Genomic DNA, 27310 nt, shown 5'->3' with positions numbered 1-27310 from the left:
CTGCCGCCACCAACGGTTGTCGCCGCCGTCACCATTTGTTGATGCCACCACATCACTGTCACTGTTATCGCCGCCGCATTGAGTGGGTACCATGCTCGTTGATAATAGTAATTTCCTTCTGAAAAAACGGTATTTTGTTTGTGTAAAACGTGCTACCGAACTTAGCGAATTCAGAAAACTATGTGTGTAAAAACAAGCAAACACATTGAGGAAATCAGACTTCACTTTTGAATCGGCTTATTTAATACAATGTGTTTCTCATAAATTTGCACGTTTGATTAGAAAATATTGATGCAATGTGTACATGTTTGTTAATAAAGTTTAATTTCCCCGTTTCGGTGTAATTGGAAGGGGGAGTGATATTTATACAACAATTTTTTGTCATCTACAATAAAGGTACAAGACTTTTTGCGCAATGTATAACTGTATAATGCAGAAAATGTTGTAAATGGATAAAATTTGTTGTAAAAATATCATTTCCCAATTGGAAGGTTCATGAAGTGTACTAGCCAATAGGATAGTATTTTATGGCAGAGGGTAACACCACCAAGCAAAAGTCTACCCGACCAAGGTATTAACGACGACGTCGCCGCTAATACTCTGACACTGACAGAGGGCCCGCTAATTTCTCGTTCAGATTTACCATTACAGACATGAGGGCCCGCAGTATTAGCTGCGACGTTGTCGCTAATACCTTCTGTGGTGGGGTTACACATTTTCCCCTGGTGAGGTTATATATCCCGTATTTTATTTCTATACCTATAATACAATCTGAGACAGGTGGCTTGAATTGTGTGCCTCTGTGAGTCTCTGCTTCTGACTACTGTCACGAATCTTCTTCACCAAAATTATTGTATGATTTATTTAAAATTAGATTTAGAATTAGAATGTATGTATGTTTTAAGTGGATTTTTTTTATGTATAAATTATTTGGTCTAGACTCGTATTACTTTAGTTGTTCTTTAAAGATTCCAATGCTGATCAGTACTTTCATTCATCTTCGAAGAGTGAAAAGTAATGCTTAAAGTTAATATTAATTTATTTTTATTTTTAATTCATGTAAGATAGATTTTAGAAAAACTCCTCTTAAAAGTTGTCATTTCCACTTTAGCCTAGTGGTAAGAACTAAGAACTCGTATCTTTCGAGATAAAATTAACTTTACCTTCAATTGCTAACATTAATTGATTAATTATATCATTGAAGTATTTACAATTAAATATAAATATACTTTAAATTTGCCTTTAAGAAAAATTACACAAAACTAACTAATTAATTTTTTTTTCCAAACATTAAGTCAGATACGACATCAGGGAAACCTCACCGTATAATAGTAAAACCTTGCACGTATCTTAGACAACGAGACGTTGACTATAGCTCGTTACAAGTATTAGGAGAAAAAACCCCAAGACTTGTTATCCCTAAAGATCGAACTCAAAATATTGAGTAAAACCTGAAAGTGGCTTTAAATAATGTGACTAATCATCATTGACAAATTTACTAAGTAATTAACTTCTGATCATATAAATATATGTACTCATTGATTACCATATAATAGTCATCATTGAGATCACTGTCTTAGCGCAGTGGTTTCATCGAAGTCGAGGGGACAGGGTTCATCCTAATTAATGTCGTCCATTCGGACGGTTAATTAGGGTTTTTCTGTAACACTCCGCTAAAGCGGAATATACGGGATGCACAGATAAGCACAAGCACGCACAGTACAAGTTCAAACACAGTCAATAACATTAAAAGATAAGAGGTATCATAAGTTATTACAAAACATGGGATATACCCCAGAATAGTCAATATCAAGAAAGACAGAACAATTGTCTTTACAGAACCAAGTCTTGAACTGAATTGAGCAAAATGAAGTCTTCACAGCTACTAATCTTGGTCGTACGAACGATCGCCAAAGGGATGAGCTTAGAGAAGGAAGACTCCTATGCTAAAGGATCTACTAGCCTAGCCTGAAAAACATGTAGTTCAAAAGGGTCAACTACGAAAGTAGTTGGTGAGATTCACATAAAGTACTTAATAGTTATACATAAAGATACTATGTATATTAAGAACAAGTCATATGATCAGTACGTTTATCGAGAGAACTTTGTAATAGTAAGAACAATTTAAGAACAAATAAAGCACTCTGTGTATAAGTATATAATCACTGCTAACTCGTTTGGCCAAAGATGAACAATGTGCCAGCAAGCTCACATAATCAAGTAAGCTAAATATAATCTAGATCAGAACAAGTACAGATAATATGCATCCTCCAGAACTTTAGAGAATGAGGGTGGCCTACCCTAACAGCGCTGTCCATAATTACCTACGGTTCATTCCCTGAACTGTGGGATATGAATTGATAGCAGAAAAAAAATAGTACTCATACATAGATCAGTAAGTACATAATAACGAACATGTATAGCAATATGAATGTATTCAAGATCCTGCCCATTCAAGATCTAAATACACTTTAGGAGAAAATTCAGAATCCTTTCATACGTATTTCATACGATCATAAAATAGTACGTAGAACAGTTCAAAGACACATATATATTCATATATATTTATAAGTGCAAAATAGTTTTCATGCTTTTCAGTCCCCGATAAAGAACTTGAACAAAATGTACGAAAAGGGGATAAGTGAACTCACAGTGATCTGGTACACGCACAGTTATTGAGCACAGAGAACAAGCACAGAGATAGATAGGTTTTATCTATCAATATCCAAGCACACCTTGACAAGAACCTAAGTACACGTTGTTGATCACATAATATGTACATATATTAGTCTTGGTGATTATCTAATCACAGAAATGTCCTTGATGATCCGATGATTTGGTCCTTGAAGAGCTTAAAACGTTTTGACTCAAAAGAGTTTTAAATGAACTTTAAATACATGAACTGGACGCACACATAAGTACTTATCGTGTTAATGAGTTGAACATGTCTTTAATGATGAACCTTTAATCTTTAGAACTCAATTTAATTGATCATAGAACTCATACTTTGATAACCAAGATAGAACATGTCTTATTTGTACGTAATTAGGGTTTGCGCTTTGTATGTCGTCTTAGATCGAACCATGATCTAGCTTAAATGTTAATGATCAGCCTTTAATGTGTTTAATCAAGTAATGATGTTGTTACGAACTGATTAGATGTTTATGGATCGAGTGGGGTGTGTTAAAGAACAAGTACAAGTTGTTATATGATGAACATAAGATCGTCTAGGGTTTTTAGACGTCAAGATCGTTTTAGCTTCACTTCAAGATCGTCCTAGGTGACTCTCAGGATCGTCCTAGGTGACTCCATGGCAAGATCATTTCAGCTGCTTCATAGCACAAGATCGTTTCACCAGTTAGAGTTCCATAATGCCGAAATATGTTAGGAGTATAGTCATATACAATGTCTAGTTGACTCACAATCCAACTTCAAGTGTCTTCACCTATAAATAAGGTCGCGTTTAAGATTTAGGTTGTCTTGGGGTCCAATAGAATTTAGACCGTCCTAGGGTCTCACTGAACAGACCGTTCCATATTTATGGTAGCTCAAGATAGTTCTAAGGACAATAGCCAAGGTCGTCCTAATGCTCTAATGCACAATTCGTCTTAAGGTTTATCGCAACCAGATCGTCCCAATAGTATAATATTTAGATTGTTTTAGAGTTTGGGGCAACCGATCGTCCTAGAGTTTTAGAGTATTTAACAAGGTCAAGATCGTTTCTCATTCATGGTGGCTCAAGGTGTTGCAATTCAGATCGTTTCAAGACTTCATCAGTTTAGGTCGTTTTGGGAAGCAGGAGTATTAGATCGTTTCATTTCATTTGACAAAAGAGATCATCCTGGTTATGAAGGTCAATCAGATTGTCCCATCGACAAGCAGGGAGATCGTCTTAGCATTCCAAACACTACCATCAATGCGACTGATTCAATTCATCATTAGATTGAGCGAAACCGATCATATGATCAGTTACCCAGAATGTGAATCAACATCAGACCACACCACACACAAAACAACATCGAGTAACAAAAGTGGCAGCTCAAGCACATGAACACGAGCCCAAACAACCAAGAAATCAAATCTATAGAGGTCTAAGTCGATCTTGGAACGAGTTAGAACATTTTATTAGTATATACTATCATAATAACACTATTCTCTTATCCCATTTTCAGATTTCAGAATCAAACTAACACATGAACACTTGGTGTTTCAAGCACAAGTTATGCTCATATTCGAAAAATGGGTTTTGTAATTTAATCATGTTATGACTCAAATTTGTTCACCAAAATGTTGTTAAACATATTTAGACACAAACCCATTGATTATTAACACGATTTCTTAACAAAAATCGGACCAAATCATCAAGAACAAGAACATGAAAAAGTGCACATTTAATTTGATCAAATTCTCAGAGGATGTTGTTATTACCTACAATTTGATTCTAGAAACGTGTTTTGATCGTCACAAGGAACCCAAAAGTACAAATGATTTCACTTAACCAACCCAAAATCAAAATGGTGATTTTTAGTGTGTGAAAATGGTGGTGGAGAGTCTGACTATGTGTTTCTAGTAAGAGAGTGGTGTTTGGAGGTGATGAATGAATAGTGAATTCTCTCACACTACAATTTTCTATTTATACCTTTCCCAATTGAATGCACTAGGTATTTCCAATGGACTATTTGTGAACATTTTCACTAGAACAATTATGGACATGGACATTTATGGACCGAACCTTCATATTTTATCGAATTAATTCATAATCCGTCACATAAATCAAGATTTAAGATCAAGATGACCTTCAAATAAGCACATATTTTACGTCTAAAGTACATCAAGAACTTAATCAAATTAAACTGTCTGGCCGTTCAGGTGGCGAAAGTACGATTTAAGAAACTTAATTAGAATATTTATAAGGCGGTTGTTACATTTCCCCTCATGTGGTGTTGGCGCTGCAATTCGATCTGGGGTGTTCTAGCGCGTACCCGGTTTAGAAAACCTAGTCTAGACTCTCAGAAATTCGTCACAAAAAAAAATAATAATAATAATTTGATTACCATATAATCAGTTTTTTTTTGAACATACCATATAATCTGTTACATAACAATCATAGGTTAGTTCTCTTGCTAATTAGTTAATGACATGTACAATGATTGATACACATAACAAAACTCCAAGTATAGCATTTATTATATTGTCTTCCTCGCAAAAACTACTTAAACGACAAATACAGGTTGTGTTTAGCATGTGCTCGCATGTACCTTTATACACACTCACGTCAATTCATAACCTCTATATCGACATCATGTCTTGTGTGGCTTAAACCATCATAGCTTTCACATTCTTTAATTTCAGCAATGTGAAAATTATAGTGTATACAATGTAATTAACACGAGTTCCAATCCATAACTAAAATTAATATAACTCATCTTATATAAAACTATAAGACAATTTTATTGTTCTTTATTCGTTTTATCTAATCTCTATTCTTTATATATAAATGAAAATTGAAATGTATACTTTTTATGAAGATCCACGTGCATTAATGTGTATACTTGTGCAATATGAATCTCTATATATCAGTTTTATCATAATCAATAGTATATCTTATTTATTTTATTGATTTTCATATTAATACCTTTGCCTCTATATTTTGTGATGACATAGGTGACCCTTTGTGGTAGGTGTCAAGTCATATAGAACAGGAATAAGAAGCTTTATCTTTTTACTTAGTGGACTTCATATATATTTGAAAAAGATTAAAGATACCAACAGCACTACATTTCAATAATAACGTACTATTAAAAGGTTCTTTGTTCCTGAAATTAATACAAAGCTAAACCTTTCCCCATATGAAAAAAATTTGTTCGATCCCTTTTGACTTGATTTGTTCGACCTAGTCAATACATCTTGAAAAGAAAGGACCGTTTTTTTTAAGCTAAATACCCTTTTAATTCTCACAATGACTTTCAATTCTATTTATTTGTTAAGTGATATAACAGAAGAATGCAAGTTGGGTCGAGTAGCTCCGTTGAATATAACAAATTAAATTTTGAATGGTTTGTGGCCATTCATTATTTACTTATTTAGTGCTCAAATTAGTAAAGTTTAACGCTATTTGTATTACAACTTCAATTAACAAATTAAATAAAAAGAGTAATTATAATGCAAATTATAAACTGTTTTCAAAGAAATAAATGATCAAATAAGCAAAGTTTAATGCCATTTATACAACAAAATATAAATAATTAAAAATAAACTGTTTTCAAATAAAGAAGTATCTCGACATATGTATTTCATTTTGGAGAAAGAAGGTAGCAAAGAAAATAATTGCTCGTATAAATTATCATAACCGACACTTTATTCGTATGGGTCCCATTATATTATCACGATGAAGAAAGCTCGGGTGGAACCAAAGAAGACTTTGTTCACTTATTAGGTGTAGTTTGTTTTCATATATGTAATATATGTACTTTGTCTACATCTGATTTTATGTTAATTAATTTAAATATATATATATATATATATATATATATATATATATATATATGAGAGATATCAAATAAGAAGGTGTCTTAAGGAGAGAAGGGAGAGAAAGTCTTATGAACCAATCACAACGCGACATGTGGATTTAAAAAAAAATGCGGTGGCATTTTTGTAAATAAATCAAACTTTTATCAGCCTGGTTTTGGGTCAGCTTGGGTCTGGGTCAGCTTGGATTATGATCAGCTTGATCTGTCAACTTGGTTGAGTCAGCTTGATCAGCCTGGGTTCTAGGTCAGCTTGGTTGGTCAGCTTGGTTTTGGGTCAGCTTGGGATCTGATCAGCCTGGGTTATAGCCCAAGCTGACCCAAACCCATGACTCATCCTAAGCTGACCCAACCGAACCCCAAGCTAACCCAACCGAACCCCAAGCTGACCCAAACCCGTAATCTACATTTGTGTAGATTGTGTGTAAATTATGTCAAGCTAACCCAACCCCAAGCTGACCAGACCCCAAGCTGACCCAAAGCTGAATCAAGCTGACCCAACCCAGAACCCAAGCTGACCCAAAACCCTTAAGCTACATTTGTGTAGATTATGTGTAAATTGTGTCAAGCTAACCCAACCCCAAGCTGACCCAAGCTGACCAGACCCCAAGCTGACCCAACTTGACCAGACCCCAAGCTGACCCAAACCTGACCCAAGCTGACCCAAAACCCATAATCTACATTTGTGTAGATTAATCTACATTTGTGTAGATTATGTGTAATTGTGTCAAACTGACCCAACCCCAAGCTGACCCAACCTGACCTGACCCTAAGCTAACCCAAACCTGACCGAACCCAGAACCCATAATCTATATTTGTGTAGATGTGTAGATTATGTGTAAATTGTGTCAAACTGACCCGAACCAGGCCCCAAGCTGACCCAACTATGACCAAAGATGACTCAGACCCCAAACTAACCCAACCTCAAGCTGACCCAAGCTGGCCTAAACCTGACAAGACCCCAAGCTGACCCAATATATATTTATATTTGTTCATTTTTTTTTTATCTTTGTTAGTTGATAATTCAAAATTTTCAAAACTCTACCCTTGAGAATTGGATATCGAAATGATAGTGGCATTATTTCGAATCAGTTATACTTGAGAAGTCACACATTATATTAAAAAAAAACTTTTACCGATCTAAAAGCCCCCATTTTTTAAGCGTAAGTCTTCACCGAAGTGATATTCTAAGGAGGGTTAAGTGGTGCATCGGAGTGAAGGATGGAAGAAAGACACCACCTCCGAAAAATTATATCTCATTTATCCTAGCCTATGAAATCCATTACACTTTATTTTTTTTCTAAACAATTAAAGTTTGAAGTATTCGTATATGTCAAAAGGTTTATCATACGTTATCAAATTTATCATACGTTATCGAATCTTTGATCTTGAAAAGGAAAACTCCCCCTAGTCCACTACTTAAGGTAAACAAGTGACCAACTCACCCAAGTGAGTTAAGTGAGTTAGAGCATAATCAAATACCTTTTATTTAGAGCATTAGCAGAAGTGTCGTAGCGGGTTCATGGAGAGTTGATTGTATGGGTTATACTTTGTATTACAAATTGGTTTAAGGGGTGTTTGGGATTGCATTTATAAAATAGCTTATGCTTTTAAAATTTGCGTTTTAAAAAAACATATCTCAACCTGCTTTTTCAAAACTGCGTTTCCTTGCTATGAAGACACAAATAATCACTTATTTTGCCATCAAGTGTACGTCAAAACTCAATCACAAACACTCTGTTATATGACACTAAAAAGATGGAGTATTGGTCCATGACCTCTAACTATGGCATTTGTTCTGTTTGGTGAGCTCAACACTTTCCTTTTTTAACATTAACAGTACTTTTCTATAAATCAAATTAATCTATTAAACCGTGAAATATTATGATTAATATGAATATTGTATATAGTTATATATGTAGAACATGAAAATGTTAATGTTCAAATAGAGATGAGGTTCAGAGTATCTTTGTTTTAACTTAACTTATAAAGCATTTTTATTTTTATTTTATTAAACTTAACTACATAGTATCTTTGTTTAAAGATAAATAAATACATTGTGCTTGCTAGCGTTGTTGATTTTTCAAGTAAAATAAACATAAGAACGAAGGGCAAAGCTGGGCCGAGATGGGGTTCAAAGGCATCTCCATGACAGCATTTGATAAAAGGATTATTTTTAGACTTTTACTGACAAGTGAAGAATTTGGCACTATCATCTTGTCATGTATCAACCCTCTTGCATATCATCTTTGGGAATCTAAACTTTTTATCCACTATTTTAAGCATTTTCTTTTGATATACTCGTATATATTTTATTTCCTAAATTGGTCAAATTTTATTTTCAATATTAAAATTTGTTTACAAAGGAATGCATGTATGAGAAATAATACATGAAAGGTTTATTCATCGTAATAACCCTTATACAATCTATAAGTCTACAACCAAGATATGGCTCAAATGGGTTGCCACTCATATAATTAAGTCATCAAGTCTCATTACTTTGGGTGCACATTGTATTATTTAGAAATTTTTTAATATAACAAAAAAAAGTAAATATCAGTGAATGTTATATTTTATGAGTTTTAGGTCCGAATAAGTCTATATCATCTTTGACAGTGTATGGAAGATTAAGATGTAAACAGTTTACTATTTAGGATAAAAAGTCTACTTCCAGATTCTATCAAAAAAAAAAAAAAAATGACCTCCAACTTTTAGATATACGGATCAAACTTTTGACCTTTGTTTACAGATAAAAAATTCAAACACTTAATTCAACTCACTTTGTTAACACACAAATATTAAAATGATACCAAATTAGAAAGGCCTGCGACCTTTCTAAAATAATACTCGTACTCAAATTTATATATCAATTATAATATTAAAATCGTACCAATTGCTCCAAAAGCCATTAATTAGAGCAACTCCAATGTCAAAATCATAGGATCGATGTCCACGGTGGCTTAGAAAATCATTTATAGACTTTTGCATTGTGTATGGAAGATCATATATAGTATCAAGTTCATCCACGTGAACTTAAACTTTAGAAAATACACATAGATGGAATCTGCCCAATATCTTGACAACTTTCATTGTTGGGCCGATAGCGTTATGACCTAGCTTGGTAATAAGTTTTATATTTTTTGTATTATGAAAAATGTAATGTGACATTATATAGCATATTGTATAGACTTATTAAAGTCCATTATGTTGAAAATGTTCTTAGGAACTTGAGTTAGATTTAGACTAAAGCTCGTCGGTAGGTGATGAAAGAGACAGATTAAGTTGATAAAAAGATCTAAAAAGGAAAAAAACTTGAATATGTTGATTGATAAGGAAATTATATGTTTCAATCAAGTAATTATTAAAGTTTGACTATTATTTTTTTCTTTATAATCCATCTTGTATTTGTAATATTCGTCTATACTTAAAATTTGTAACCACTAGTACTAGCTAATAAGCATATAATAAAATATTAAAAAGAAATGAGAAGATGATTGGGACAACAACAGCACTTATATATGCATGCATGATGGGCTTGTCGAAGGCTTTTTTCCCCTCTTATTCTCAAGCTTTTTAAACGATTTTTTCATTTAAAATCTAAATGTATTCGATAATGTTGAATACATTACATTACATGTGTATATAGACGGAGAACATATAATAACATAGAATGATTTAGAAATATTTAAAATTAGATTAAACCCGCACGTTATGCGGAATAACTGAAACATAAATTAAAAATAAAATAACTGATAGTTACATTATTATTCATAATTTATGATAATATAAAAAATTATCAGATTATGACTCATACAAACAACAAAATTATTGCTTATAAATATATGATATACGTCAAAATATGTAAAGCATGACTAATGAAACATAAATATTTACAAATCATAAAAACTTAATGATATATAACTATTAAGTATAATATAATAAATAATTTTCAAAAAAATAACATTATATAACTAACAATCTTATTTGATAAAAAATAATTATCATTGAATTAAATAAAAAATGTAATACGATGTATATAATCTTTGTACTTATATAGAAATTAGAAAAATAAATATTAATGATTAGGATACGATTGATGATTAAGATTAAAGTTAATGGTTAAGATCATATATGAAAATATAGATATAACAATTTAAATGGAAAAATGACACCTCATTTAGGTATACAGAAAAATTAAACCTATATGGAAAACATATCGAACAAAATTAATGTTGTATCCTATATTACAGTCGATGAATGGGAATATTCCTAAGAAAATTTGTTAGTTTAAAATTGAAAATCATGCCGAGAACAAATTGCTAAGAAATTAAGAAATGCCCCCTAAATGATTGTTTCATAATAAAAAATATTATTTTTTCTAGTTATATAATCATCCTAACTAAATGGCCTAAAGATCTGCCCAACTATTGGATAATGACATGTGGAAAAATCAAGGGTCAAAATTAGAAAAAAGAATTAGTGGATACCACATGTCACATTTTTAGAGTGTTAGGAGAATTTTTAGGCTATTTTGTTAAAAGGATTAGTTATTTTCCTATTATTATTATTCTAAACATAATGACTATAACTAATAAATTTTTTAACATAATATGTAATTAATAACTTACTTGATTAGTATGAATTTTTTTTTGAATATAAAAATTTGATCTAAAAAGTAGATTGACTTATCCAATTTCAATATTTGACAAAACTTTTAAATTTGAGAGGAAGATTTTAACATTGTTAGCCGACATATTAACTTGTTTAGCCGACTTGTTATTAAGGTTTTTTTTTTTACTTTTCTATTTTTTTATTATTAACTAATGATGATTAGGATAAAACATAATTTTAAAAAGAATGCTTAAAATTAGGAAATTAATGTAAGTATGACACATAATGAAAAATCCTACATGACATTTATTCATAATTGCTAACTAATCAAAAATTATCCTCTACTAGAAAAGAAGTAGTAGTCTTAATCGATAGACTAAGCTGCTTTCCGTAGAGTGCTATGGCATTCCATCCAGCGTAAGCATCTGGATTATCTGGAATGCGACGTGATTAAATATATTCGATAATGTTGAAATAAATTTAAAATATTTAAGTAATTATAGCGTTTGCATAGTTTGGTAGACTAAATTCCAATGAACATATGCCTCAAAAGCTTTTTATGACCTACATCAACTCATAGCAATAGCACCCTCCACTTTGTGTCGACAAGATCGAACATACAATTGATGAGACATCATATTGTGTATTTTTATGGCACAGGGTAACACCACCAGGCAAAAGTCAACCTGACCAAGGCATTTGCGGCGACGTCGCCGCTAATACTCTGACGGGGCCCGCTATTTTCTCTGTCAGCTTTACCATTACGGATATGGGGGCCCGCAGTATTAACGGCGACGTCGCTGCTAATACTTCCTGGTCAGGGTTTGATTTTTTTTAGTCTGGTAGGCTTACGCTCCTCGATTTTTATTCATGTACTAGTTGTGCATCAGAATATTTAAATAGATTCCGTTTTTACTTATGAAGAAAGTTTTTTGTCCAAAACTCACCGGTATTTGATAACGTGATCGGAGAAACTGCACTTAACTATAAACTCTTGTAATATATTTAACGAGTCTTAGTACGTGATGTAACGTTTTGTATGGATTATGGTTCATTCAAGTCCCTATTTTTTAAATTATCAAAATTTACATAATTATCATTACTTCAATTTATTATTTTTTTTAACAGTTAGTCGGTATTCGACATCAGGGAACACCACACCGTATAATGGTGGAACCCTGCACGTACTCTAGATTACGAGATGTAGACCATAAGCCGTTACAGATTATTCAGGGAAAACCCCACAAACTTGTCACTCCTAAGAGTCGCACCCAAGACCTGTCGGAAAAACCGAAGATGCATCTGCCAGTTGAGCTAGCTTCATTTACTTTAATTCAAGGAAAATATATAATTATGTTTTTAAGGAAAATCTGACTTCATTAATTGCAGCGTAACTAATGCCAGGATTTATCTAATAATAAAATAAAACAAGAGTTTTTTTTTTTTTTTTAAGAACCGCAAGGGCCAGATCACGGGTATCCGGACCTACCCGATCTCCTCTCCCGTCTACCCCACCCGGTAAAAGCTCCACGAAATGTGACATATTTCTTAATCAATATGTGTTTTTTTTATTAATTAAAATATTTTATTATTTTGAGTTATCGATATGGCACAAAATATAATAGTTCAAATAAAGTCAGTGGTTTTTTAAGTGTAATCTATATATCTATAATATAAATAAAAGAGGGGTTGGGGTACACTTGGTACCTCTAATCTCTTTCCTTTAGCCTAATCCTTCATCCTTATTTATATGACCACATTAGTTCATCTTGAAGATCTTAAGCCAACACATGTTAACCATCATTTACAACTCTATGTTGTGCATGTATGGACTGTTTCGGAGTGGAACAACTCGAAGAAAATCAAACGTTTGAAAGGTCTTTGTTGATGAATTGGTATGTATTTTTCAAATTATATAGTTCACACTTTTAGAATATAAGAAACTGTAAATTTTATATTTAACTAAAGTTGAAAAAAAAGGGTAAACTGGAATTGATATTTATATGGAGTTAATTTCCGTATGTTTCTTCTTTATCTTTCGTATTGATTAAGTTGTAATATATGACTTAACTAATCTGAATATTATATATTAAATTTTGTATTTGTAACCTATATTAACTCTTAGGATTTACGAACATATTTTTCTATAACCTTTTAGATATAAAATCTAAATTTTTTATGAGTAGGTTTTTGATTAATTTAATATATCGACTTTGATTATTTTGATATCGTTTTGAAAGTAACTTATTATTGGTGTATACTTAAGATTTACGATTATATTTTTTTTATAAGCTTTTAGATAAAAAGTCGAATTTTGCTATGAGTAAGATTATGATTATTGTAATATATCGACTATGATTATTTTGAATCTGGTTTGAAACTACCTCATTAATGATGTAATTTTTTTAGCCACTATAATTCTATCAGGGGAAAAATGTTACATATTGAGATGGTGTTGAATGTTTTAGTATGATTATTTAGCATGGTGGAATAATTCATCATTTTAGTTTGTGTACTAGATTTTAGACCCGTGTCCAACACTGGACACGAGGTTTACGATATTATCAATATTAGATTTTCATACATTTAAGTCATAATACGGTTCTAAGTGTTATATTTTGCAAGTGTTATATTTTGCAAGTTTTAGTACAATAATCATATGTTTGTCACTGTCATTATTAGCCTCGACATATTGATGGAATTGTTTGCCGTAGTCAATCCACAAGCCACATGCTATGTATAATAATTTCTCCATTATAGAATATTTTGCAACCAGTTGTACTCATAATGTGATATTATTATGAAAGATAATTAAGAATAAAAGATATAAACATATTTGTGATATTGTACTTGACATTCAAGTATATGTATTTAATAATGTTGCGCGTCCATAACACGCATAGGTTTATTTTCAATCACTTATTCTATCATAATATGATAACAATTAGGATTGTTTTTATATTATTTGATAACAATTAGGACTCTTGATTTGAGTGACAACTGTAACTTTAAACATTAATATGCAAAACTAATATATAAAAAAGGAGAAAATTATGCACCTTTTTGATTGAGAGATAGAATGAATCTTGAATGGAGTTTATATTGATTTGGAATTAGGATTTAAGTAACCCGTTGTTGTAAATCGTGTTTGGGATATGTATCTAGAGGTCACATTGTATTTATATCAAATAATAAACTAAATATTAATATTTATAATTATAAAAATCTAATCTAATATTTGTTAATAAGTCATTAGTTTTTGAAATATTTTTTTGTAGAAAATATTTCATATGTTGAAAAATTTATTTGGATAATGATTATTAGGATTTTTTATTTGTAGTTTATCTAAATGATGACATCATCAAAAGTCAATTTGATGAAATCGAGCAATGTGATTGGTTAATAAGTCATTAGTTTAACAGTCTTATAGTATATATTAAGATTAAGATGACAAATATACTTAGGATCTTATGAAAAGCATGATATCAATTTTAAATAATACATTTAGATAAAACCCTTTGATCCACGTTATCTTTAGGATTTAACACAACAGGAGATGACTTTCAAGGTTTTGGCTATCTTTCTTGCATTAGCCGATAAAATCATTTGATCGACGTTTGGAATGTCCTTGGTTGAGTTTTTTTTTTATCCTAAATAATTTTCCTAGATCTGTATGCAAAGATGTTTATTTTATTATTATGGTTAATTTGTTTGGGATTTATTTTTTAAAATTGGATTATATATATAGAAACACACTAACAGAACTTACCAGTTTTTTTTTTCCAGAGCATACATGACTCGATCAATGGTGAATGGACGAAAAGTTTTAGGAATATTTTGAGCGATGGAGCGGCTATTCAGCTAGCAAATTTCCAAGTTAATTTCGGTATACCTATTTAATATATTTGAATTCCAATTTTTTTATCTTTGATTAATATATTTTGAGACTACCCGTCCAATGGACGGGCCTGAACACTAGTTGAAAATATAATAAAGTAGATAGCTAAATTTGATAGTAATGACCATAGTTGTCGACTCGTAATTTTTGACTCGACTCGATAACCTGATTTTTAACTCGTGAATGTGACTCGACTCGTAAGAGTCCGGACATTTGTATATACTATATACTACATAATATTGTATAATTTTATATATTTGACGTATTTATAAACAAAATATAAGGTTATTATTTTAATACATTACCAAAATATCACATATTCGGTACTTTTAAGTCATAAACTTACAGTTTATCTACAAATTTGTATTAAAAGTATAAAAAATACAGTTTATCTACAAATTTGTATTAAAAGTATAAAAAATACACATATAACATACAAAATAATGTAACCATAAATATGATATACAATATATAACCATATTATCAAACTAAAACAATCATAAGTTTGTGACTCGTAGTGACTCGTTTCAAATTCACACCGCGACTCGTAAGAGTCAGGAGAAAAAAAGAGTCACACAACGAGTCGCCTCGTTTTCGGTCTAAATCGACTCGACTCGTAAAAGTCGACTCGTAACTCGTAAGAGTCTAACAACTATGGTAATGACTTTAAAATTTTTAGTTAAGACAGGCGGATTTCTTTTCCTTCATATAAATGCCGTTGATTTTTCTGGAGTAAAAAAGAAGAAAAGTAGAGGTAGAGCCAGCTGCATATTAAGCCCAAAACTCTATAACAAACCAGGATTCTAGGAAAAATATATCATCTGGGCCATAGCCCTTTCTGCTGTCAACGAGTCGTCAAGTTGAGCCTTTACACAATTACACCAAAGAAATCGAATTAACATTTGCTATTATTTATTTATTATTTTTTCAGAGTCTCAATTTTATTAGGGGGGCCCAATGGTAATATTCTCATTGTGTCCTCAAAGACACTGGGTGCGATGTGTGTTTTGGGCAAGTCATCTATTTTTTTATATTTAAAATAGATGATAAATGTAAGTGGGATGAAAATGTGAGCATTATTGGTAGAGACTATGTTTTGATAGTGTTTTGAGAAAAAATTAGGACGTGACGTTGATGTTGCAATGAGAATAAAGTGAGAATGGTTGTATTGTTGGGAGACACTTAGATCATAGAACTAGCAAGAAGTAGCCACAAAGATGTATGTATGGGTAGGCGGCTTACATCATGAGACGGGAACGCACCAACACAACCTTAGATAAAGGAAAAGTTTTTAACCGAGAACTAAGGGTGCGTTTAGTTTAAGAAAACTCTCATTTTTTTCATTTTCATTTTCCAAGAAAACATGAAAAACAATAAACGCGTTCAAATTATATTTTTCTAGACTAGTTTTCCTAGAAAATGAAAATTCCCTTTTCCAACTTTTGCACTAAAATTAGAAAACTGTTTTTTTCAGTTTTTGTTTTCACTTTTCTATTTTCCAAACCTTTTATAAACCTAAAATTAGAAAATAAGTGAATTTGAACATGTTTTCTAGTTTTCTAAAATGGAAAAATGAAAACTCCTTTTATTTTGAACGTGTTTTCAAAATTTTCAAGGGTTTTTTAGAAATGAAGAACCTTTTTCATTTTCTAGAAACTAGAAATGGAAAACTTGAAAACATTTTTTCGAACCAAACACGCCTTAAGCTTTTATCTACCTGTTCTTGCCACAATACAGTTTTTTTATTCAGTCTAGAAGTGCTAGTAACTAAAGCATGAAAATGTAAGTGCTGCAATTTCCCTTTTCAGTTAAATTCTTCATTTATTATATTTCACAAGTTTTAGGACCATTTGGATGCTAAAACAATTAAGTGAATAAACACAAAAAAGAAATTTCAACCATAAGGTGATATGGCCCACTATGCATAATTCGAATTGGGCCTTCAGTACCCGATGGCATAACATTATATTGAAACTATTTATGAGATTTTTTAGAGCATAAAATGTACTCTAACTTAGGGATTACAAAAATACCCATACTCGATGGGAAATCCGATACCCACACCCGATTTGACCGGGGAATCCCCGAGTTAACCGGGGATGGGGACGGGTATGAGGATGTAAATCTAATCACCGATGGAGATGGAGGCGGGGATGAGAAACCGTAAATCCCTGATCCCAATACCCGAAACCCAAAAATATTATATATATTTATTAGAATCACTTTAAGTTCTTATTTATATTCTAGAATCAATTTTAAGTTTAAAGCTTTTGTTTGATACTTTTTATGTGTTATACTTTATTAATCATTTACTTAACATATATATTAGTTTATACATAGAAAGAAAATGTCGAAATACACATTCTCCTACATATCTTCTATTAAGATAAATTCATATTCATTCAAAAAAGTTATCCCCGACACCCGATGGGGATCCCTGATATCCGATGGTGTGGATGTAATTTAATTACCTGACGGGGATGGGATTACAAATGAAAATCGGGTATGGAGATGGGGATTGAGATCCCTGACAATCCCCGCCTCATTGCCATCCCTGAACAAAGTCTGAAACCAGAACATAACATATAGATATAGATATCTATATATATATATATAGAAGCCAATGTGACGTTAGCCTACCAAAGCCTACTTGGTAGTGATCTTGGCTCTTAAGGGTGTAGCCCAACATTCTATCCCTGGTACGCGTGTAGTTAGGTTATTTGAGGTGGTTTAAGAGTAGGGGTAGATTTGCCGTAAATGGGGAAAAAAAAAAAAAGAAAAGAAAAGATATGTATATAGAAGATAGGGTGACGATTAATAGGTCCATTCTGAAGGTAAAAGCTTTTCTATAGGAATCTCTTCATCATAATCCCTCTGTTGTTGGTTATCTTCTTCCTTCCTACCTGCCACGATAAGAATGACATCAAACTAAGAGATGATTGTGCAAATCTGCAATTGATGTCAACAAATAGAGCGAATGGGTAATCGTTTCCAAAGTATGACACAAAATATCGCAACGGGATAATGATATACTATGTCTTGAAATATGTTTAGTTTTAGTGGGGGCAGGGAGGCCAGCGTTTTGGGGGCCGAAAAATGACCAAGACAAGTCCCTTTACATTACAATCTTGGGCCTCCTAAAACAAAAGCTCATTCATTTACGCCTAGACACACATCACAAGTTGTTTTTTTTTTTGACAATATATGCATGTGTTATTAAGAGTAATAGTTTGTTTGAAATCACATTCAAATTAAAAAAGTAATAGATTAAAGTATAAAACTAATAAAGTTATATCATAGTGCTACCTGTTCTTAAAGTTGGAAATGCTTAATGTACATGTACAAAAAGTTGTGGCAATTGAACCTTGAATAGAAAAAAGAAATTAATAAAAACCAAACTTTGAACACAATAAAGGGACACAAATAGACATATTTGTATAGCAATAGAACTGTCTTGTCTTGTGACTACTGGTCAATTTGACCACCAAAATGTAACATGAAACACACATGAAAACCTTACACCAACTTGGAATTTCATTAACCTAACCATCTAGATTTTTACATGACTAGCATATATAGCAAAAACAAAATAATCACATATTAAATTTTAAAATCACAAAACAAACCTCCATTGTTGTTAAGATCATCACCAGTAGTATAATGGATCTTCGAACAATACAAGGGTAAAAACACACCGGTCCCTGCTGTTATACTTTTGGTCTTTTTTGTTATACCATCACCTTGTTTCTTGACGGTCTTGGCCTGAAAATTACCTACATTAGTTACGCGGTCACGACCATTTGAACACTTGGGAGCTAACTGCACAAAACAAATTAAAAGCATGAGGGAAGTAAAAAAAAAAAAAAAAGGTATATACTTGCCAAAAAACAAACTAAAGGGCTTTGTCTCACCGGTATGCGAGGTAGGGATGGCAACGGGCTTAGTAAGAGTCATGTTTAGGTAATCTCGGACCTGGAAAGCCTATTAAAAATCTCCATTCCATATACGGACTCAACAGGCCCGTTTACTTATTAAGTGTCGGGTAACTGGTTTCCCCACACGTAATCGGGAACCATTAAATTTTCTTCATTTCAAAATCCGTTTACTTATAAACTAACATCGCTAGCCCAACTAGCATTTCGGATTTTTTAGTACCCGTTGAAAATAAAAGTATTAGTATCATATAATGTAATATATGTAAGTTGGGTATATGATTTGAGTAAACGGGTTTGCATCTTAAAGCGTACCTGAAAATAAAATTAACCATCCCATACCCGACACATAGAGCCAGAGCAGGACCGACCCGGCACAAAAGTCGGGTTTCCCCACTGGGTACCGTTTTTTTCTTGCCATCTCACCAAAAAAAAAAAACTTTTCGGGTTCGGATTTCACATTGTGTGGTAGTGTCAAACAAAAAAATTTGCATGTTAGTGTGGTGTACTTTCTTAAATAAGAAACAAGTTTAAGTATCTAAATAGAAATAGAAAAAAATAAAACATACGTTAAAGGAAGAGCTAAGTGTACCTCATTAGTTGTAAGATTTTGTTTTTGTAGGGTATGATATTTTTTGGATCTGTTAACAGAGGAGGCATGACAAGTGGATTGTGAGGGATGTGTGTAACGATCACCAAGAGAGTAACCAGACATTCTTTAGAGAAACAGATGGTTTTTCAGATCAATGAACAATACATATATAGGAACCATCTTGTTTTGTATGGAAAGCATGAAGTGTGCTACCAGGAGGAAGTCACGTGCATGACTATTCTCTTGCCAAGTAGGACTGGTGTTTGACTAATTTTATGGACCTAACAAAATTTAAGTTGTAAGGTCTGGTTCGTTATTATTTTCTTTTTTTTAGTAAATTACAATTTTCGTCCCTAAAGTTGGCACGTTTATCACTTTTCGTTCCTTAAGTGAAAAAATTATAATTTTGAGCTTAAAGTTGGCAGATTTTTTCAATTATCGTCTATCGCCAAACGTCGTTAAGTTTTGGCCGTTAAGTCGGACACGTGCAAAACACGTGAGGGACTGAAACTGCAAAAAAGGATAAGTTCAGGGACGAAAACTGAAATTTAATTTTCTGTTGTCATCATCTTCATCTTCTCCGGCTGACTTTTGTCGGAAAATTCGTCGGAAAACTTAAAATGCCGATATCTCACTCGTTTGTTCGATTTAGACCACGAAACCTCCACCAAACTTCTCAAAATTAATTTCCGCACGAATCCTAACCAAAAGATTTCAGATTTAACACTTGTCGGAAAACTCAAAATACCCATAACATGGATTTTGAGCAATATTTCTGTACGATTTAGCTTGTTCCAAGAATGCAATATTTATGTTTTCGCAAATAAGTCCATGTTGGATTAGGTGTATTTGCTCCTCACTAAGACACCAATGGTATGTCTCATTTTTTTATTCCATAAGCTCTGCACCAAAAAGAAAAGTACAAAATGGGGAGAGACCTTCATGTGGGTTCGGTTTTTGTCAATGAGGCAAAGACATAAGATCGAAAAATTAGAAATATATATAAAGAGGGAGCAAAAAGGGACGAAATAACCAGGAGGCCTGACAAGCCCCTACAACTCAAATATTTCAGATCAAAAATTCCGATCATCGTCACCTAATTCTTAGTTTATGTAATAGAAGATCAAAGCAATTTACACTTCGTCATTTGGTTGATTATAGCTCTTGTTTTATATTTTGTATAGAAACTTTAAATCCGTTGTTCGTGAAATCCTTACGTCGAAATCTTATTCTGAAAGTTGTTACAAGTTTACTATTGATATCTAGTATTGTGTTAAGTTTCATAGCGATTCGTTACCTTTCATTTTTGCCGATTTAGTTAAATGTTAGTTTCATCGTAAGGTTTTCGATATAGTTTACTGGTCAATCGTTAAGGTTATTAAGTTGTTACAATAGTTAGATTAGTAGATTGAGGTATAAAGAATTCGGGTGTGACAACCGATTCATTGGATCTCGTTTCGGTTATAAGTTATTCGTACTCAAAGTTGCCAGTTCGTACAAGTTCCATGCTAGTTTGTTGAGTTTTTTTGTCAATTGGGTCTTGGTTACAATTTCATTTACGATGCTTTTCATTTACATTTCATAAAATATCGGCATTTTAAGATTTTTTTTGTTAGGATTCGTGCAGAAATTAATTTTGAGAAGTTTGGTGGTGGTTTCGTGGTCTAATTCGAAGAAACGAGTGAGATATTGGTGTTTAAGTTTTCTGGCGAATTTTCCGACAAAAGTCAGCCAGAGAAAATGATGACACAACAGAAAAGTAAATTTCAGTTTTCGTCCATGAACTTGTCATTTTTTGCAGTTTCAGTCCCTCACGTGTTTTGCACGTGTCCGACTTAACGGCTGAAACTTAACGACGTTTGGCGAGAGACGTTGATTGAAAAAATTTGTCAACTTTAAGGTCAAAATTATAATTTTTTCACTTAAGGGTCGAAAAGTGAAAAACGTGCCAACTTTAAAGACGAAAAGTGTAATTTACTCCTTTTTTTTTAACAGCATGTAAGGTCGGTTCCTATCTTGACGCCGTTATTACTTCCTCTTGATTGTCAAATTAGTTTTTATTTTTTTCATAACACACTAGCAAACTATCTCCTGTGTATCATATAATTATCCTCGATCACCTTATTCCCAATTAAAAAATTATAACTCGACACGCACATACACTGTCACTATACTCTACACTCTCTTCATTAACACACATTTTGCATTGTGCCCATTTATTCCCGTCAACTCATTTCTTAAAAATGACATGTACATAGCCATGCCTATGACGCCCCATGCAATTATCATAGCGATCGGCCTAATTAAAAAACAAGATCAATGTCTTACGATACATTGGATATGGGAAATGAAGTAAACAATCGATGTTTTTATTTATGAAATATTAAATGGGTGCCACGCTATTGTAAGTTGTATTGTAAACCATCGATTTAGCAAGTTAAAATCATAATATACAAATGTTGTACTCTTATCAAATGGGAATAAGAAATGAAGTAAACAATTGATGATGATCGGCTTGGTCATTTACTAATTAATATTGTATGTTTGTATTCTCTAGCCACATAAAATAAAAATTTTAATGACTCAACCGACACTAATTCTCTAAATAAGTTTTAATTTTGCAAGTTAAATCATTAAAACTTTTTTTAATCGATCCATCTCAATCAATTAACATACTTCCAGATTTACATATACAATCATTTAATATTCCGCCGACGGGTAAGCATAACTGTTAGGTTCATAACCCAAAACAGTACTTCTAGATTGAATACCAATGCGCATTACTGCACTTCATGTAGAAAATAAACTAGTAGTACGTACATATATCGCGCACATTCAATTTCGATTTTGAAACACTTTGTAAAAATATACCCAAAAATATGATAATAATGTATGTCATACTTGGAACTTGGAAGCATTTTTATTTGGTAAGATTGAGTGAAAAGAGAACATACATATAAAATTAAAAATGATTTTTAATAAAGAATCATGAGAATGAAAAAAAAATGGTTTTGATGATGTTATATGTTATCATTTTTTTTTATTTTATAGAACGAAATTCTAATATACTCATACTCTTAAATTACACACATGTCTGAGTTGAAACACAGGACTTTCAAAAATCCCTATTAATCCACCCCACAAATGTAGAGAGTAGGACTCGAACTCAAGTGGATCCCCTAAGGTTAAACACCTTACCAAAGGGCACCAACCCCATTGGCGTTATATGTAATAAATTAAACTATTAATCAAAATTTTGTATTTACTTTACTCTCGTTTTGTTTGTACCAATAAGTTTTTATTTTTATTTTTTTAAATACTCATTATTTTTTTCTATTACTTTTATTGTTATCATATAATCATGAATTAAGGTGACATACAAATTGTATATAAATACTAAAAAGTAAATTGGGTATGTGAGGGGGAGTAATATAGCTAAAAGTACCACCCTAAGTACTGAAAGTACAAGTTCTTATTGCACACTCAAAATAACTAACACCTTTAACGACTGTTAAGTGTTACTTGGTTAACTAACGGTAGTTACAAAAATGTATTTAACGGAGTTTGTTTTCAAGTTTAAGTTTTTTAACTTTTGCCACCAAAGTTTTCTTTTAGTTACTTTTTGCCACATAACTTTTGGTTTTTAAGTTTCTCATCATAAGTTTATTTTTTTCTTATATTTACCTCATAACTTTTGCTTTTTAAAATTTCTTCACTGAAACTTTTTCTTGCTCCGAAATTTTATTTTATTTTCGCTTTTTACCACATAATTTTTGGTTTTTAAATTTTGTTACCAAAGTTTTATTTTCTTTACTTTTGACTACAACTTTTGTCACGAAATATTTGTTTTTCAATTTAATATTTTTTAACTCTTGTCACGAGAGTTTTGTTTTTCTTCTGGGGAAACGCCTGGTAGAAATACCTGTTACATAGACAATAGGTATAGTAAAATTGCCTTTCAAAGCAGTAGAAAATAAAAAGAATAGGAACAATAACTAAACTATAAAATTGCAACATCAATAATGCTACCGCAAAACATAAGATCTCGCAATTACTAACAATAACGGGTCCATAGCTCAGTGGTAGAGCAATTGACTGCAGATCAATAGGTCACCGGTTCGAACCCGGTTGGGCCCTTTAATTTTGTACTTTTATTTTCTTCTAACACCCAAAGCTCACAAAAGTAATGTATATACATCTGATTATAGTTTATATTTATTAGCTTAAAGCTTAAGCCTAAATGACAAATTAAGGAATGACTACTAGAAGCTGTTGTCGATCACTGTATTGAACAAATTTATAATGTTAGTATTATCTACCTAAAATTTCTGATAACCAAATAATAAGGCTCATAAAAATGCACAAATAATTGGCATATCAAGAAACTTCACATTATAACATTATTTCATTAACATTAATATACGATATGTCATTTTGTACACTAAGCCAACCTTCTAGCTAGGTCCTAACTCAATGTTGGCACTCAATTGACCATTCTTGCCATACAACCATGTAGACAAATTTTCTCATGTACTTGTGTAATCTTTGACCAAAATCAACACCTCATATACTTGTTCCCTTGACACCTTCAAAAACCAATTACTTGCAAAACAAGTTATCATCATTTAGGACGACAAATTGGTCCAACAGGCGACCTAAAACCATTTTCAACAACATCATCATAAACACAAAAATGAAACCCTGCCTTCTTCCCTTCCTCCTCTGCCTTCTTACAATCCTTACACAATCCCCTTCCCTTATCAGAACCCGAGTTCGAAAAAATCACATTTAAACCCGAATTCGAAAAATAATAATATTCATTATCATTTCTCCTCATTTCATCAAACTTACACCCATAACCATTCAAACCAAAACCAACATTCTTCATCACCCAATCCAAAGGTTCATGGGCCACTAAAGGCCCAAAAACACTTGGTTTCGAAACATTATTACCATAATTTCCAATTTTCCTTCTTCGTTCTCGACGTGACCTTTTTAACACAACAAGAAAGTAACAATTCTTTTCTTGTATTAAACTCGAAAAGTTAACTTTTCCAGTGATTAAAATCTTTTTTCTTTCGGATGGCAATTTTGTTGCATCTTTTTCAACAAAGTAAGTTGTGAGGTTGTTATAGGAAATACCTATAGTTTCTTTTAACATCATTTGAAACTCCTTGAAAATAAGTGTTTCTTGGATGTTTATATGACCAACATCTATTTCACGTTCTCCATCATATAACACTATAGGAAATGCCACCGATTTGTTATCTTGCACCATTTTTTTATTTTGTAAAATATTGTTGAAAAATCATGAAAAGGGTCTGAGCTAATTAAAATGGGTGATACATGTATATATATATACTTGAGGAGGTGAATTTTTTTATATATTTATTAATTAAAGGCGGTTTGAGGGTCTAATGATGATATAGAGGTTGCTTGGGAAAGAGGCTTTGAGATATGTGTTTGGAACGGTGGTGTGTACGTGGGAGTTTAAACATTTATATATGCTGTTTTGTGGTTGTTTTGTGAGGCAAAAATGCTCAAGTTTATCTTATAGTGTTGGGTGGCCCAAATGACGATACTACCCCTGGAATGTGTGAGAAACTGAGAATGTTTGTCAAAAAGGACAAATATGAAGTGTTTGACCACCGTATCCCTTGACCGAATTGAATTTAGAATGTAGTGCATCCCATGCCAGTTTTTACGAGTTTATAAGATTTTAGTATTTTGACAATGTTTGAAAGTGGTTGAGATATAAATAATCAGAACGCTAATTAAATAGGTAGAGAGGTTAAGTATAAGTTTTATTTAAGGGTTTAGTATTTAGAAGTGTAACGAACTTTTACACTTTTTCTATTGTATGAATGTAACTTACATTTGGTGCATTGTAGGAAAAAACTTTATAAAACTGTTCAAATAATATAACTTTTTAACATGCACCAATCGAAAAATTACACGTGTTAGCTCATATAATTTGCCACTTATACACTTTTACATTATTTGAAAAAATTTATAAAGTTTCTTCCTACAATGCACCAAATTAAAGTTATATTCATATAATAGTAAAAATGTAAAAATTTCTTACACTTTCAGATACTAAACCCTTTATTTAAATGATAAAAAAAAAAAACTTTCAGCCATTAAATTAGATATAGATTAACTGTATGTTAATTTCTGTTTTAAAAGAAAATATATATTAATCACTTAATCTAACCATATCATATCTGATCAGATTTTAGAATAAAGCCATGAAGATAAAATTATATATTTTTAACGAAAGTGTTAATAATTAGATACTTAACTACGGAGCATATATGACTTTGAAGTCGAGTTTGAATCCCAGTTTTTACCATTTCAAAAATAATCCGGAAGGCAAAATACTCGAGTTTATCTTATGTACGTGTCGGTTGACCAAATGACAGATACTATCCCTGGAGTGTGTGAGAAAGTTCGTTAAAAAGGACAAACATACATGAGGAATTTGACCACCGTACCGCTTGACCGGATTTAGAATAAAGTCTTGACATTATAAATGGGAAATGATTAATTATTTTTAAAAGAAAATATCTAAAATTTCTCATAATAACATGTGACAAAATCAAAAGAAAAAATTAGAAAATAAAATTTAGAAAATAAAATTAGTGATCACATATGTCCCCTTTTTATACTTTTAAGAGAATTTATAGGTTTATTTTTTTAAAAAATTATCATTTTCCATTATAAATTTTTTCCTTTTTGGACGTACTACAACAAAAATATCATTTATTCACACTTACTTTAAAGAAGTGTGAAGAAATTTCTTAATTTGTTCACACTTAAAAATGTTTAAAAAGTATTCATATTTAAAAGTGTGAAGAAATTTAAAAAATCATAAATTTTTCACACTTATATATGTAAGAAAAAAAAGTTCACACTTCCAAATGTGTAAAACTATATCAATTGTTCACACTTAAAAGTGTAAGGAATAATTTGTAACACCAAATTTCTTCACACAAGGAAGGTATGGAGAAATTAGGTGTTACAATTTGACTTTCACACTTTTAAGTGTGAATATATTTGACATTCGTTCACATTTTTAGGTGTGAATTTTTTCTTTACACATACATAAGTGTGAAAAAATTATAATTTTTAAAAATTTTTCACACTTTTATTTGTGTATACTTTTTAAACATTTTTAAGTGTAAATAAATTAAGAAATTTTTTTACATTTCCTCTACACTTCTTTAGAGGAAGTGTGAATAAATGCATTTTTTTTTTTAGTGACGAAAGTGTTAATGATTAGCTACTTAATTTCATAACATTGAGTTTGAATCCCGATTCTTCTACCACTTAACAATTAATCTGGATAACGCTCGCGGAGAATCAAGTTCGAAACTCCCGAATAAGAATATCCGTAAAGTAACCAATCCCAACTCACGTCAGATCAATTAGATTGAGGACCATATAATTGGTCAAAATAAAAAGCAAAAATATTCTATAAAAGATTCGAGCCTCGCTCTAAATTACTAAGGAGCCGAGATCAACTTTTGTTTATAAAATTCAAACAAGTTACCTCCAGCTCGAGGTTTGTTATCCATTTACAATCCCATAAAATAAGATTGAAGTTGTAACTAGTAATGTTCTAATGTTAAACCAAAAGTTATATTATAGATACATTCAGATTACTTAAACCATCTTTCAAATGTTTCAAAGGTAAGGTGATAAAATATTGTTAGAAGAAATTTGAACTAAAATCTTGATGGATAATTAT

At 31.8% G+C, this 27310-nt stretch overlaps 1 protein-coding gene and 1 non-coding gene across 2 annotated transcripts; one reads left to right on the top strand and one right to left on the bottom strand.

The window, feature by feature from the left end:
* Nucleotides 1-17812: 17812 nt before the first annotated feature.
* Nucleotides 17813-19683, bottom strand: LOC122606263. The gene is made up of 3 exons (XM_043779226.1): nt 19561-19683; nt 18663-18855; nt 17813-17939 (listed from the first exon to the last, which is right to left on the bottom strand). Exons 1-3 carry the CDS (start codon nt 19681-19683, stop codon nt 17851-17853), a joined length of 405 nt encoding a protein of 134 aa, XP_043635161.1. The 3' UTR covers nt 17813-17850.
* A 3942-nt stretch (nt 19684-23625) lies between these two features.
* Nucleotides 23626-23697, top strand: TRNAC-GCA. Its single transcript has one exon. It is a non-coding gene; the product is annotated as a tRNA-Cys (tRNA).
* The last annotated feature ends 3613 nt before the right edge of the window (nt 23698-27310 follow it).

The sequence above is a fragment of the Erigeron canadensis genome, chromosome 6 (genome assembly GCF_010389155.1).
Source record: "Erigeron canadensis isolate Cc75 chromosome 6, C_canadensis_v1, whole genome shotgun sequence".
Lineage (NCBI taxonomy): Eukaryota > Viridiplantae > Streptophyta > Magnoliopsida > Asterales > Asteraceae > Erigeron > Erigeron canadensis.
This window is presented reverse-complemented; position numbering and strand designations above follow the sequence as displayed.

What these genes read in the sequence shown, in the direction of transcription:
- LOC122606263 (XM_043779226.1), bottom strand. Translation starts at nt 19,683, where the DNA reads ATGTCTGGTTACTCTCTTGGTGATCGTTACACACATCCCTCACAATCC. An exon ending in AAAATCTTACAACTAATGAG is followed by an intron (nt 18,856 to 19,560) that starts GTACACTTAGCT and finishes TGTTTTGTGCAG; the next exon opens with TTAGCTCCCAAGTGTTCAAA. An exon ending in TGATCTTAACAACAATGGAG is followed by an intron (nt 17,940 to 18,662) that starts GTTTGTTTTGTG and finishes TTATCGTGGCAG; the next exon opens with GTAGGAAGGAAGAAGATAAC.